This window comes from Neofelis nebulosa, chromosome 10, assembly GCF_028018385.1.
Source record: "Neofelis nebulosa isolate mNeoNeb1 chromosome 10, mNeoNeb1.pri, whole genome shotgun sequence".
Lineage (NCBI taxonomy): Eukaryota > Metazoa > Chordata > Mammalia > Carnivora > Felidae > Neofelis > Neofelis nebulosa.
In genome coordinates this window covers 29,448,536-29,462,893 of record NC_080791.1, presented here as the reverse complement: position 1 = coordinate 29,462,893, position 14,358 = coordinate 29,448,536, and the positions used below count along the sequence as shown (strand labels likewise).

General features: G+C 44.1%; 1 protein-coding gene across 12 annotated transcripts in view; it reads left to right on the top strand.

Moving 5' to 3' along the window:
• The window catches only part of OPCML (opioid binding protein/cell adhesion molecule like), a 1,069,156-nt gene that overhangs the window by 556,162 nt on the left and 498,636 nt on the right, over positions 1–14,358 (top strand). For 3 of the 12 annotated variants that reach the window (XM_058687354.1, XM_058687350.1, XM_058687359.1), the window contains exon 2: positions 8,043–8,127. In XM_058687354.1, the coding sequence (XP_058543337.1) occupies positions 8,043–8,127 (85 nt within the window). Of the gene's footprint in view, positions 1–6,939; positions 8,128–14,358 lie in introns of those variants that run through there. The other 9 variants (XM_058687358.1, XM_058687357.1, XM_058687348.1 and 6 more) reach the window with 8 other exon arrangements.

Here is a 14,358-nt window from a genome sequence, read left to right as displayed (position 1 = left end):
TCCCACCCATTACAGTGGAAGCATGAGTGAGACCTGGGAGGAGAAAGACTGTAATAACTCCTACTGAGCTTTTAAAAATTCATTTTATGGTTTGTAGTTCTCACTATAATGTTTTTTGTTATTTGATTTCTAGAATTATATGTTATTTGATTTCTAGAACTCATTACTATTAAGTAATGAGGCTTTGGAAATTGGTCCCTTTAAAGGAGTCTCCATTTTTTCTAGAAGGAGGTACTTTAATGTGGTTGATGCTTTGCGATGTCCCACCCTTGGCGAGTTTGGGGGCCAGGGAAGAAATGCGAGCATAGTAAAGAGAGTCCCTGGTGGGGATGGGGTTGGACCCTCTGCTGTCCACCTCACTGACTTTCTACAGATTATGTATAGTGGACATCAGTTCTCTCATGCAGCAAATATTTGATATTTACTCTGTCCCAAGCTCTAGTCCACAGTAGAGGAATCAGGGATGACAAGACAGATATCCTGCTCTCACGGACCTTGCGTTTCTAATGGAGAAAGATAATTAAATGCATGTGCACATATGCCACACACACACACAAACACACACATACATTTTTAAAAAAAAGAGAGTAAGATAAGGAGGATGATACATAGACTGGATTCTACAGCTATCTTTAGATCACTCTCTATGTGTTGGGGAACACCTCACCTATATATTTTTACAATGCAAATATTGTGTGCCTTATGTTTTCCTGTTGGCTTTGTTTATTTTAGTTTTTTGCTGCTGTTTTTGTTCATTCCTTGGGCTATTTTTGTTGTCTTACTTGTTTTGGTTTGGTTTGGTTTGGTCAGTTTTAATAATTTTGGCATAGAGAAGGGGACTTGAATGCTCACTGTCACTGATAGCTGCCATCAGGCCGGGCACTATAATAGGAGCTTTCACGTGTATCATCTGTCTTGATTCTCACAGCAACCCTTTGAAGAAGCTTTTATTAACCCTGTTTACAGATGAAAAGATAAAATCACAGTGGAGACAAGTAATATGCCCAAGATCACAGAGCTCATAATTGGCAGAGCTGGGATGTGAAGCATGAATTTTAATTCATGCCCAATATTGGTTCTTTTTACCAGCTCAAGCAGATGAGCCCTGTATTAGAAAGGATGTGAAATGGTCTATGATGAAAGAAGAACAGATTAAGATTCAAGTGACCTAAAGTCTGGCCTCAAGTTAGCAGCTGACCAGGAAAACCGTTTGACTTATATTTGCTTCATTTGCAGAAGTTCAAAGAGACAACTGGAAGTGAAGTTCCTCATTCCCATCTAGCAATGATCACATAGGTAGCTATTATATGGAAACTGCTTTAGGTTTTACAGAGTTCACTACTTGTGTCTCATTCATAGTATTGTGTTCTGGCATCTGTTTCTATTTCTTGGAACTTCCTTGACCCTAGAAACTGAAGGCCCAGTCAGTTCTTACCTCTCTGATCACTAGCAAACATTTCTAGTTTACTACACCTCCAGGTCCTGAGGACCTTGAGAGAGCCACCTTCTATAGGCTAAGTTACAAAGCCTCCTTGATCGTTCCACCCCACTGGGTCCTTACTGATTTAGGTAGGTTTCTGTAATATAAATAAGCATCATGCATGGGCTTCTTACTTTATGTTTATTCCTAATGCACACACAGAGCAGCTGGGTACAATTTTTTCTCAGATAAACACAAGCTGTAAGTTTTCTTTATTTATGAATAACACACAGTTTGAAATTGCTTTTACAACTGGATACAAATTTCATTAGGCAAATTCAGATATTTCTGTTGGATCCAGAATTCCCCCAAAGTCATCCTTTCCTAGGCAGCTTCTCCACGGTAAAATAAAACCTTATTAATAACCACTTTTGATCTGTAAGTGATCTTTTGGTGACTTCTAATTCTAAATTGGCTCTTGTTTGAAATCATAGAAATACCTATCCTGTTTCCCATATTACACACACACACACACACACACACACACACGACCTTCAAACAAGTGGGAATTTGCCTGTTCTGCACCCTACAGCTTATCTGTCCACATAACCACTTCAGGGAAGAAACTTGTGCATGGGGAGAATTAGGCACTTTGTATAGGTAATAAGAACTAACATTTATATTGAGTGCTTACTGAGTGCCAGACAGGATGCTGATGACATTACATGCAGTATTTCATTTTAACACTCACAAATACTGTATGTACTCAATATTATCATTGTCTCTATTTATAGATGGGAAACTGAGGATTAGCAAAGTTAAGAAAATTATAAAAAGTCACACAGAAGTATGTATTTAGAGGTAGGATTCAGACAGACTCCAGTGTCCCTGTTCTAGTCTTACTACACTTTAAAACAGAGGCTTTCTTTCAATTGACCTAGATCATGGTAAACACATGACTTAAATTTGGGCCATTTGACTCTTATTAAGGGGAAGTGAGCAGCATGTTTTCAAAAATGGACTGATAACTTCATGGCCTCATTCTGAGTCAATCTTAAAATCTACTCTCAAGAGTTCAAATGTAGCTGAGGAGAGGAAATAAACTAAGAGACAAATTGAAATCCATGGGATTGCTTAGATTCTGAAGCTTAAGATAAGGGGGGCTGTTTCTAATGTACAAACAAAGGCAGAGGGGTTCCTAGATCTGGGATAAGGGTTCCATGGATAACATGCCCCCCCAAAAGAATTTTACCACAACTTTTAAAATAGTAAGCTTGGAAGCAGGTTTCCTATGAGATGCTAGTGTTGTCCTCAGTCCTGTATAGTAAGCTTCAGACTCTTTTCTCCCACTGTCGACCTCATATCTCCATCTGACGGTCTCAAGGAGCTTTCTATTCACTCTTTCAACTCCTGATTCTCAAAATCTATTCCTTCTGGAAACATCCCCTTCACAGGAAATTGTACCACCCAATATCCAGTTACCAACCAAAACTTAGAAGTCATCCTCAAACCCTGTTTCTTTCTCAATCCCAAAACCCAAACTCTCAGAAAGTCCTAAATGCTGTTCATCCAAGATATACTCCTTACATTTTCATTTTTATTATTTTTTAAATTTTTTTAATGTTTATTTATTTTTGAGAGAGAGAGAGAGAGAGAGAGAGAGAGAGAGAGATTGAGAGAACATGAGCTGAGGGTGGGCAGAAAGACAGGGAGATACAGAATCTAAAGCAGGATCCAGGCTCTCAGCTGTCAGCACAGAACCTAACGTGGGGCTCAAACTCACGAGCTGTGAGATCATGACCTGAGCTTAAGTCAGATGCTTAACTGACTGAGCCACCCAGGTGCCCCACATTTCCATTTTTTTCTGTCATCATTGCTACCATCATTATTTCCTTCCTGTTCTACTCTTGAAAATCTCTCTGCTTCCATTCTGTACCCTTGCAAACCATTCTCTACATGACAACCACATTTCAAAACTATCATTCATTTCATGTCACCTCTCTGCTTTAAGTTTTCCGAAGTGACTGCACTGCATTGGATCTACCTCTGCCTTTTCTATTGTAAATCACCATGAATATCAAGATGTCTGTAGATCTGAATCAAATCTCTAGTTTGGACATGGGACATTTATAATCTTTCACTCACAAGTTGTTATCACAGGAAAGTGGTAGTTATATTGTATAATCATAATTTATGATTACGAAATGCATCCAAAGTGCTGAGTTCTTTCGTGATGTGCTACCCATATTGTCTCATTAATTGTCACCTTGTATTAATCATGTTTTTAGTATTTTCTGTATTTTATGATGCCTTGACATCTGGGAGGCTTGCTAATACTGGATAAACTGCCCCTTCTAGGGTTAGCTAATTCCTAGAAGCAAGCAACTTGCCTTCAGCATGTCTTTTATAGGCAAACCAATCAAGTATGAGCCCATACCCCAAACCACCTTTTTTTTATTCAACTGTTACACACCAATATATTTCCTCTGCCCTAACTCACCTCAGGAACACTAGATACCACCATTGTAGCCCAGAGTCTGCCAAAATTACTCGAACAATCTGATCCTAAGCTTGCTCAAACTCACCAACCCTGCCTCACCCACTCGTTCTCATGGAGACTGCAGCTGAGGCTCTGGGCTTTTGCTTTCTCTTCTCTTGACTTTTCTCTTCTTGACCCACCCTAGTGCTTTCGTTCGTGGCTCCGCACGTCCTCTCCTCTTGGGAATGATAAGAAATAAATAAATTCTTTCAAGGAAGCTGTCTCCATGTCTATCAGCATACTAGATCTCAAAACAAAATCTTGGGGAAATTTCAAGACATCCCCACCCCCATAAGATAGGTATTAATAGGTACCAGTCACACAGCTGGAGGCTTGAGGAATCAGTATTCAAAGAGACAGTCCAAATTCAGAACAAACACTCTTAGTACTCTTAATCTGTCCTCATACAATTTGTCTTCATGTATGTGGATATATATCCAAGAGGGGTTTAATTGGGAGTCTCCCCATCATGGTACTCAAGCAAACATTTCTTAGAGAACCCCCAATATAAACCACTGTAGTGCTTGTTCATTGTGAACCTCACCTCTGTTTTCTTTCCCATTCCAAATTGGTTGGGCTTCCTATTCTATAATTGGAATACAGGCCCCTAGCAATGCCTTACACATGAGTGAAGTCTCCCTACAAAACTGCAGACTGGCAAAGATTAACATAAGGATTAGGTCACTGCAGTCATTTCTCTGATTCACTAGCTCTTGAATTCAGCCATTTATTCACCCACAAATATTGAAGTTGGGAAGCCAGCTTACAGAAGAGAGCAAACACAATAAGCCCTGTTCTCTAGAACTCCAGATACCCATAGTTGGGGAAAGCCAGCCCAGCAAAACACAGATACTTATCCCTTCCTTAAAAGAAATATTTATTACATATTATTAAGAATATATATGGGGCACCTGAGTAGCTCAGTGGGCGTGGCCGACTTCAGCTAAGGTCATGATCTCACAGTTTGTGGATCTGAGCCTCCTGTTAGACTCTGTGCTGACAGCTCAGAGCCTGGAGCCTGCTTAGGATTCTGTGTCTCCCTCTCTCTGCCCCTCCCCTACTCACGCTCAGTCTCTCTCTCTCCCTCCCTCTCTCTCTCTCTCTCAATAAATAAACATTAAAATATTTTTTAATAAAAAAATAAAAAAAAGAATATATAATGTCTTGCTTCAACTTATCTCTGCTGCTCTTCTTTTCTTGTCCCTTCTGTTCTTTTCCCAGCTGGACTTGTTCCCCAACAACTTTTCCCACTTCAAACAATCCTTCATAGATTAAGTTAGCATTTAGCAACAGCCCCATTTGCATTTCCTGAGAATCACTAGGACCAGACCTACAGGTGCATTAGTAGGAAATGCCATCTGAGCCCACTACAACCAAGTGGCAAGTGCTGACCCAACCCCATGCCACCATCCCCCAGGGTTCGAGATACAAAGTATGTAATTGAAGAAAATCATAAGCACAGTCTTATGTTCTCAGCTTTACTGAGGTTAAAGCACTGAAAAAAGGCTTTATAGTCTGGTGATAATGGATAAGAGCATCTCAGAGTTTAGAGGATTTCATATAATGTGTATACAGAAAACCCAGGTACACTCAAATCTTAAGGAAAGATGTATGCCATTAAAACTGGCAGGTGGTTCCAAAGTAAGTAGTTTGGCTGCTTTTTGAGGCCTGAGCCTCTCTTCTGGGCATCTTTTCTCCTCCCAACGTTGTAGCCCAAGAAATCAGGATGAGTGTCCTGCCTAACTCCTGCCTTCATTAATATCTCCTCTCTGGAAAGGAGACGGTATGTGTTTTTTACTATATTAAAAGATATAAAGCATACATAGCAACACCGGTGATACATATTCCTTTTTCCTGAGGTGTAATGCTCTCATTAAAAACTTTAAGCCTAAGAATGTATGTGGGCTCCCATTTTACAAGGGAGGATAGGGCAGTATTTATTTGTGTTCAGTCCCTCATAACCAAGAGCAGGTATGATGTCTTTGTATCCTTAAACAGCTAAAGTAATGAACAAGAGTTTAAAGCTTATTTTTGAATTAAATTCCATTGTTCAGAGCCCTGCCTAATTTAACAAAAGGATGTGAGAAAGAATAAAGAAAATGCACATAGCAACCATTAAATTATGATATAGGAGTATAGGCTATGCTTCTGTCAGGTATGAAGTGGCTTCTGCCAGGAGCGACAAGAAAAGTGACAGGAGAGGCCCAAAGAAAGCCTGAGCACTCTGGTTTAGAACTGAACTAAATTAATCTAAGCCCCAAAGAAACTGATAAGTTGGCATTTAGGATAGCCTATCCACCAAGTCCCCTCCCAATACCATTATGGGGCCAATTCATGTTGAGAGCATAAAGCCATAGAGTTTCTGAAAATCAACTCTAATACTTTTTAGGATCTCCATGTGTTTTTCCTATCTCTTACTTTTTTTTTTTTTTACAATAAAATATTTGAATAATATGCATGGAGTAGGTTGTGGACCATTCTGTATGTTGTACAGTAAGAAGAAATTCAGAATTGCCAGTTTGGGAGACAGAGTCTGGAGCCAGGCGTAGCTCAGAGGTGGGTCATCTGAGCAGAGAGTGTACTTCATCTTTTTACAAAAGCTTCGGGAAGCTCTGCCATAGTACTGTATGCAGCTTGGCGGGGTAGCAAACAGCGACAGTGGCGAACACGCACACTCCAGTTTAGCTACCTCCTAGGAAATGATGTTCAGTTCTCCAGGGCAGGGTCTGCCAACTTCTGCTTGAGCACGGGGAGGGAAGGTGCGAGCATCAGTTTTTCATTTGCTGCCCCCCCCTGCCCCCCCGCTACTGAACTCTCTCTTCCCTCACTCCCCTCCCCTGCCCACCCCCCCCCCCCCCACTCCGCCCCTTGCAGGAGAAGACACCGAGAGGGGCGCGGCATCCTCTCGGCTAGCTTGGGTGTCAGGGGAAGAGGGAAGCCGGCTGCTGCACCTGCCTCCCGCCGCTCCGCGATACAGCCCGTGTGGGCGCGACAGGGGTTAAGGTGGGCGCCCGCGCCCCGAGCCCCGCGCCTCGCGCCCACCCGCCGGGATGAGCGCGCAGTCCGCCCGCTCGCTCGGCGCCGGCCCAGGAGAAAGTGGCGGTCAGTGATGGAGCTGCTGCCATGACAACCCAGGCGGTCGGGGCCCGCGCGCTTCTGGACTGCTCCCGGGAGGAAGGCGGCGCGGAGGCCGGGGGCGGCCTCTGAGCGTGGCGTCCGCGCGTCCCCGCGTCCCGTGCCACGTCCCCGGAGGAGGCGGGGGCGCCGTCCGCCAGCTCCCCGTGCGCCCGGAGCCTGCGCCGGGCGGCGCTCCGCGGGCTGGCGACGCGGGCCGGGCTGGCCACCAGTCGCCGCCCGGGCTGCGGTGGAGGACGCCCACGGCACCGACGGATCCTCGGGCTGAGACGGCCGCCGGTCCCCGCGCTGGAACTTTTTGCCGCCTTTGGGTTCCAGATTCGAGACTCGGGCTGGTCTATAAATACATCTATACATGTGTGTGAGCTAATAAAACATTTTCTCCTCTCCTTGAAGCGGCAGCTTTTAGGACATCTCTTTTATGTCAGAGACACTTGCCTTGCTTCTTTGGGTTATAAACTTTTGATGCCAGACCTCTGCAGAACGTGCCCAACTGAATCTTAAAGTAGCATCTTGAAGAGAGAGGCAGAGAAAGAGCAATCTGTGACCTTCATCCCTGCACCTTCCTTCTTCCTCTCCCTTCCCGGCTGCCTCCCTCTTCCCCAGGGGAGCGTCAAGAAAGCTCTTTTTGGATGCAGGAGGGGGCATCTGGTTCTGCTAGGCTGGAAAGCTGAGGCAGGATTTGAGGAAGAATCATTAGACTCCGGAGAGCCTGGACTCGTTTCTCCTCCTTCCCCCTCTCTGCTTCTGGCTTGCTCCATCCCCTTTCCGTCTCCCCACACCACCGCCTGAGACCCGCTGGTGTGCGGGGCGGGGGACAAGGACCGTGCCTCTGCTGGAGTTCTGGGAAGTTGTGGCTGTCGAGGATGGGGGTCTGTGGGTACCTGTTCCTGCCCTGGAAGTGCCTCGTGGTCGTGTCTCTCAGGCTGCTGTTCCTTGTACCCACAGGAGTGCCCGTGCGCAGCGGAGATGCCACCTTCCCCAAAGCTATGGACAACGTGACGGTCCGGCAGGGGGAGAGCGCCACCCTCAGGTAGGGAGATGCACTTCAGCGGGGGACTGAGCCCCTTGGATGTGAGGATGTGGGGTAGGGGCCAGCCAGACAGGGAGAAAGAGAGAGAGGGAGCATAGGTTTGGGTGGGGAATTGGGCGTGTGAAGGGCCTTTCTGCAGCCCCAAGAGTTGCCCACTTGAAGACTGTGCCTGCCAACACCTATTTTCCTGGACACGTTTGTCATTTGTTCTGGCTTTTCTGGTCCAGGATGGGATCCAGGACAGTGAGGTCGGTTCTTGGGACTCCGTGTATCTATGGGGCAATGACATGGCTAGATTCACTTTTGCCCTGGCACCAAGGTGAGAACGTGAGAGCCCTGCCAATTGCAGTAGTGGGGGTTAGTCTAAGATCACTGAGAGCTTTGGTGGCTCTCTCACAGACCAGAAGGTATGTGACAAAGCAAGATAGTCTTCCGGATGGGATGGCTTGCTCCTACCAGAGAGATACCAAAATGTCAGGCTCTGGAATTGCCAGTGCTGGGCCATGGCCCTTTATGAGTCTGCTCAAGATGCATCCATCCATGTCAACCGTGTGTGGTGCTCCTGGGACCCCTATTATAAATTATGAGGGCAGTTTTATCTTTGCAGGCTCGGGCCAAGGAGCAGAAACGTGTAGCTTTTATGCAACGACATCACTCCTGTGCGAAAAGCACAATAGAAAGCTTTTTGTTTTACCTTAATGAGTTACAGAGAATCACTTACATGCTCCAGGCAGAGGGGTGGAGATTCTTGGAATATGAACCTTTGGGGACTGGGCCCGCTGCAGCAGAGACTTTAATAAAAATGCAGCCACCACTTTCCACCAGCTCAGCAGATATCATCTTTTATCCCTTTAATGAGGCAGTTCTGGTCCTGGGAGACAGATTCAGGGACGTCCCAGCTTAACTCTGGCTCACAGTGTACACAGGCTGAATGTGTTTGCCCTGTCTATGACTTTGATGGTTATGGTGAAAATAAAACATGCTGTCCCAGATTCTGCAGCTGAGAAGTCTGGCTTCTCCAAGGAACAACTGGGGATGGGGCTTCCTTCTTGTTCCTTTGGCTTTCCTGGTTGAACTCTTTCTGTTTCTGGACAAGCTGCTCCCTGGGTAAAGAAAGAAGAGACCTCTTGGGACACTGGCTATTCTTCCCTAAACTCCTGGTTAAGGTTGGATTCTTGCCACTTTGGGAGATTCTTAGCTGCATCTTCTTTTGAGGAAGAGAACAGGCTTTGCAGTCCTGTCTCCTGGTGCCCTGGGGGCCCTGGAAGAAGAGAGAAAAAGGGAGGCTAGGGAAAGACTCCCCTCCCTAACAGCAGGAGGGGAAACCCTTTAAGCCATGTGGGCACTCCTCAGCCTGTCCCAGACTAGAGTGCAATGTCTGATTCAGTGTCCTAAGAAGTTTCAGGAGCCCCTTTCCCTAAGAATTAACTTGTGGGATACACATTTGCAACACACCTGTCGACTCAAAGATAAGAATGGTACATGGGCTACAACACGCATTAACCATGGAAATGTTGGTAAATGTTAGCAGATGTGAGGGGATGTCGATGCTGCCACCCACCTGTCTTTATCTTCTAATCTAGTATTGGGAGCAAAGAGGCATAGCACCAAATAAGGCCTTCTTACTGAATCTTCCAAATCTTCTGTCCCTTTCCTGCCCCTGAAAGTTAACGCAGAAACTTAAAAAAACTCCAGCTTTCTGCTTTCTGGGATGCAGTAGGACTATTCCACCAGCAGAGGGCCAGCTTTGCTCTACCTTTTTTTTTTTTTTTTTTTTTTTATTAGCTGCTGGCCTGGTTTCCTGATCTTCAATTCAAATGTTCAGCAGCTGGGCTCCGTAATGGGAATGGGAATAAAAACGGGAAAAGCTGAATAGTTGCTTTCTGTGCTTTGTGGAGGAAAAAAAAAAACCTTACATGTGCGAGTATAACTGTTATCTGTTACCTGATTGCATGCTTTAGTTTTTAAAAAGTAAATACGGCTTGTGTTGATTTTGCCTCTCCTCCTCTGTATAATTTGCTCTGAAATAGAGAGATTCAGCACATTGTCCACATTGTAATCTCTTTATATTCTCTTCCTTTTGCCTCTTGTGTTCTTCTCTCTTATTACTTTAATCTTCATTTTTATCAGGTGACTCCAAATTACATGCTTTTGCCTATAATGTGTTCTCTTCTCCCTTTTTTGTCTTCATCATTTAATTTTTATTAATTTCTGATTTTTTAAGGTTTTGATTTCACTCCTGTCAGAATGTTTCTTAAAACAACATACAAATCTCCTGAAGTTTTCTGGGGGTCCCAATCCCTCTCCAAATTTGTGTGCACTTCTGCTTTATTGGCTAACAGCTGGGTGCCCACGTCAATGGAAAATTTATTTGTCAGTACTCAGAGGGGGAGTCCTGGCTTCTAGTCTCAGGAAGTCCTTAGCCTCAACTCCAGATAAATGTATCATGTTTTATTTTGTGTTGTATTTTTCTCTTAAAAAATTGTAAGTATGGTCACACTTCAGTCTCCTTAAAGATGTTCCCTTGGGAATGCAGGGTTTGGACATTTAGCGTTCTGAATGCATCAAATGTACAAGAGTTATTGAAAAAAAATCGAATGATTCCCAGGCCTGTCAGCCAGACAAAGTCTTTTCGTATGTGGCTGCCCTGGATCAAAATATCCCAAGTCTCTATAAATCTTGAATGAAGTCACATAGGAGGCTAAAGACCTAGTAGAAAAGCAAAGGAGTGGAGAAAACTGGGTCCTTGTTTGAATTTTCCAATGAGAAATAGCAAGGCTCAGAGAAGGATGATTTCCTTCCTTGGAGATATCAGTTTTGTTTTGATAGATCTTTGACTGTATTGAAGGACATTAGGAAGTGATGTGCCAGAGATCACACTGAAGTTTTGAACGTAGATAAAACTCATTTTCTACAAGTGAGGCAATATTATCTTCCTCATAACTACTTCACAGGGCTGCCTGAAAAGTAAAAATAATTATTTGAATATTGAGTAATTTTGCCTTCTTGGAAGAGAGATGATATGGAAAATGAAGGTGGTATTCACTATGGCTGAATTATAGCTTCTATGAATCTGATTTGAATTCATTATTACAAATGGGCCCTCTTGGCCAGAATCATTTCATTACAATTATCTGCTGTTGGGTTAAAAATGTTCTGTGCCTTTCCATTAGATTAGATATGACAAGTATCTAGAAGTCCTACGTCTGAATCAGTGCCCACATCAGGAAAAGAGTCCAGGATGCTCAGTGTGGTCAGTTGGGTCCTATTAAGCCATTTCAGTTACATGGATGATACCAAGATGTGCTTTCTTCCTGGGTCTCAATCTCCTCTAAATTTGTTTTAGTTACTTAGTCGAACCACATCATCTGTATACAGGAGTATTGTGAGGAGCTTAAGTAGGATGGAGGTAGGGCTTGCTGCTGTAACAAACTGGTGCACTAATGGCAAAACTTCCCACTAACATACTGTATGTATGTATGTATGTATGTATGTATGTGTATTATATGGCAGGATTATCATTTTTGCTGATCCAGGCTTTGTGATCTGGGATTATGCTTAATAATTCTTTTCTAAAATGTCCCTACATTTTCGTTTGGTGTTCTGAGCTAATCCATTTGGAACCAAGTATTTGAGGGTTAACTACTGCCAAGGAATAATCTGAGCAGCAGGATTTTGCCCAAGCAACTGGGGCACTCAAACTCCCAAGGACAATGCACTGTTGTTTGCCTTGGTGTTTTTCTCTATTTTGCACTCACCCTTAGTGGCTCTTCTCTTTGTGAAAATTAGAAAACTCAGAGCAGCCACTCTATTGTTGGAAATAGGTGCACGACTTGTGCACATTGCAGTATTTAAGTTGCCCAAGCTGAATAAAGTCATGGGAAAGTGCAGAGTCTTCACTATTGGTCTGGGGAGATGAAGACATAAAAGGACACTGAAGCACGTACTGGTCTGTAAGGAACCCCGCATATGGTGATGCTGCCCTGAGCTGCACACTGGAGTTTCCTGGGATGCTTTAAAAAAATTCTACTGCCAGCCTTCCAGACCAATGAAATCAAAGTCTCTGGAGTTAGGCTAGGAGTGGACTTGTGAGATTTAAAAAATCTCCTCCATTATTTCTAGTGTGAAACCAGAGTCAGGAACCACTTCTCTTTCCTTTCCTGCCCCCAGAGCATCTGAACAAGCGGTTTTCCAGGGACCCTACCTCTACTTAAGTGTCTCCCACGTGCATGCACGTACGTCACCACTCCCGGGCTGTGTTAGTGCTCTAAAAGAGGCACTGAGTTCAAGGGCCTGAATACCTGTGTTTGATTCTTATTCTACCCTCAATAGCTACATGATTTTGAGCACTTCGGTCCAACGGTGTATATCTAGAAGCAATGTCTGCTCAGTGTGTGACGTCAGGTGAGATGAAGTATATGGTATTATTCTAACTACAAAGCAATGTATACACCCAGGTTGTCACTGGTGCTACATGGGACTCCTCAATAACAGCCCATAATACTCTCAGTCTTTTACAGTTTCATGTGCTCTGCCTTCTCCCCCTTCCACCCTCTCCCCCCATATATGTACAAACATTTAAAATGTGCTAGTTTCTTCCCACTTCCCCTCAGCATCCTGCTTTACCCTTGAGGACAAGAATTACCTTCAGTTCCAATACCATTTGCTAAGTATCTCTGTTCTAGCAGATATACACCATGGGCCTATCATTTAGGTGTGGGCACAGTTAGACGGGGAGCTCCTGGAGGTTACAAGCCATGTGTTATGTACCAAGTACAGATATCATGATGGATACAAAAGATTAACAAATAAGTATTGTTTGGGGGCACCGGGGTGGCTGAGTCAATTAAGACTCTGACTTCAGCTCAGGTCATGATCTCGTGGTTTGTGAGTTCGAGCCCCATATCAGGCTCTGTGCTGACAGCTCAGAGCCTGGAGCCCGCTTCAGAATCCGTGTCTCCCTCTCTCCCTGCCCCTCCCCTGCTAGCACACTCTGTCTCTCTGTCAAAAATAAAATAAAAACCTTAAAAAAAGTATTGTTGAATGCTTGAATCCTTTTTAATGGGACTCAATCTTTTATCATGTATTATTACCTCTACAGCAATGAAGTGCCCATATATACACGGTTCCGTTCTTTTCAGAAGATGACGCTGGGACACTCAGGAACAGCAGTTGGTTAGAGGTCTTGGAGGGCTCAGGGGATTTTGGATTCTGCTTAAGTCCCTTGCCAGAAGGGGCACCTGAATCCACCAGTGGTCTCAGTCTGATCTGAAACTATGCAAAAGGCCCAACTATCCCTGAGGGCAAGATGCTGAACAAGGCAGTAGGATTGAGAGGAATGTTCTTTTTTTTTTTTTTTTAAATCTTTTAAAAAAATGTTTATTTATTTTTGAGGAGGGGAAGGGCAAAGAGAGAAGGAGACACAGAATCCGAAGCAGGTTCCAGGCTCTGAGCTGTCAGCACAGAGCCCGATGTGGAGTTTGAACTAAAAAATCTTTGGGGCGCCTGGGTGGCTCAGTCGGTTGAGCTTCTGACTTTGGCTCAGGTCATGATCTCAAGGTTTGAATGACCCTCCCCCATTCATGCTCTGTCTCTCTCTGTGTCAAAAATAAATAAACGTTAAAAATTTTTTTCAATATATGAAATTTATTGTCAAATTGGTTTTCATACAACACCCAGTGCTCATCCCAAAAGGTGCCCTCCTCAATACCCATCACCCACCCTCCCCTCCCTCCCATCCCCCATCAACCCTCAGTTTGTTCTGAGTTTTTAAGAGCCTCTTATGCTTTGGCTCTCTCCCACTCTAACCTTGAGAGGAATGTTCTAAGGGGCAATAGACTTATTTATTTATTTATTTATTTATTTATTTATTTATTTTAAATTTTTTTTTTTTAACGTTTTATTTTATTTTTGAGACGGGGGAGACAGCATGAATGGGAGAGGGTCAGAGGGAGAGGGAGACACAGAATCGGAAGCAGGCTCCAGGTTCTGAGCCATCAGCCCAGAGCCTGACGCGGGGCTCGAACTCACGGAACGCGAGATCATGACCTGAGCCGAAGTCGGATGCTTAACCGACTGAGCCACCCAGGCGCCCCAATAGACTTATATATTTAGAAGTGAGGCTGTATCTGAGAATTGCCTTGCTGGAGTCGCGAGGAGATACACAGAGCAGGAGGTAGTAGGGAGCAGACAGGGATTCTAGCCTGGAAGTTGGTGTGTCAGCACTGGGGC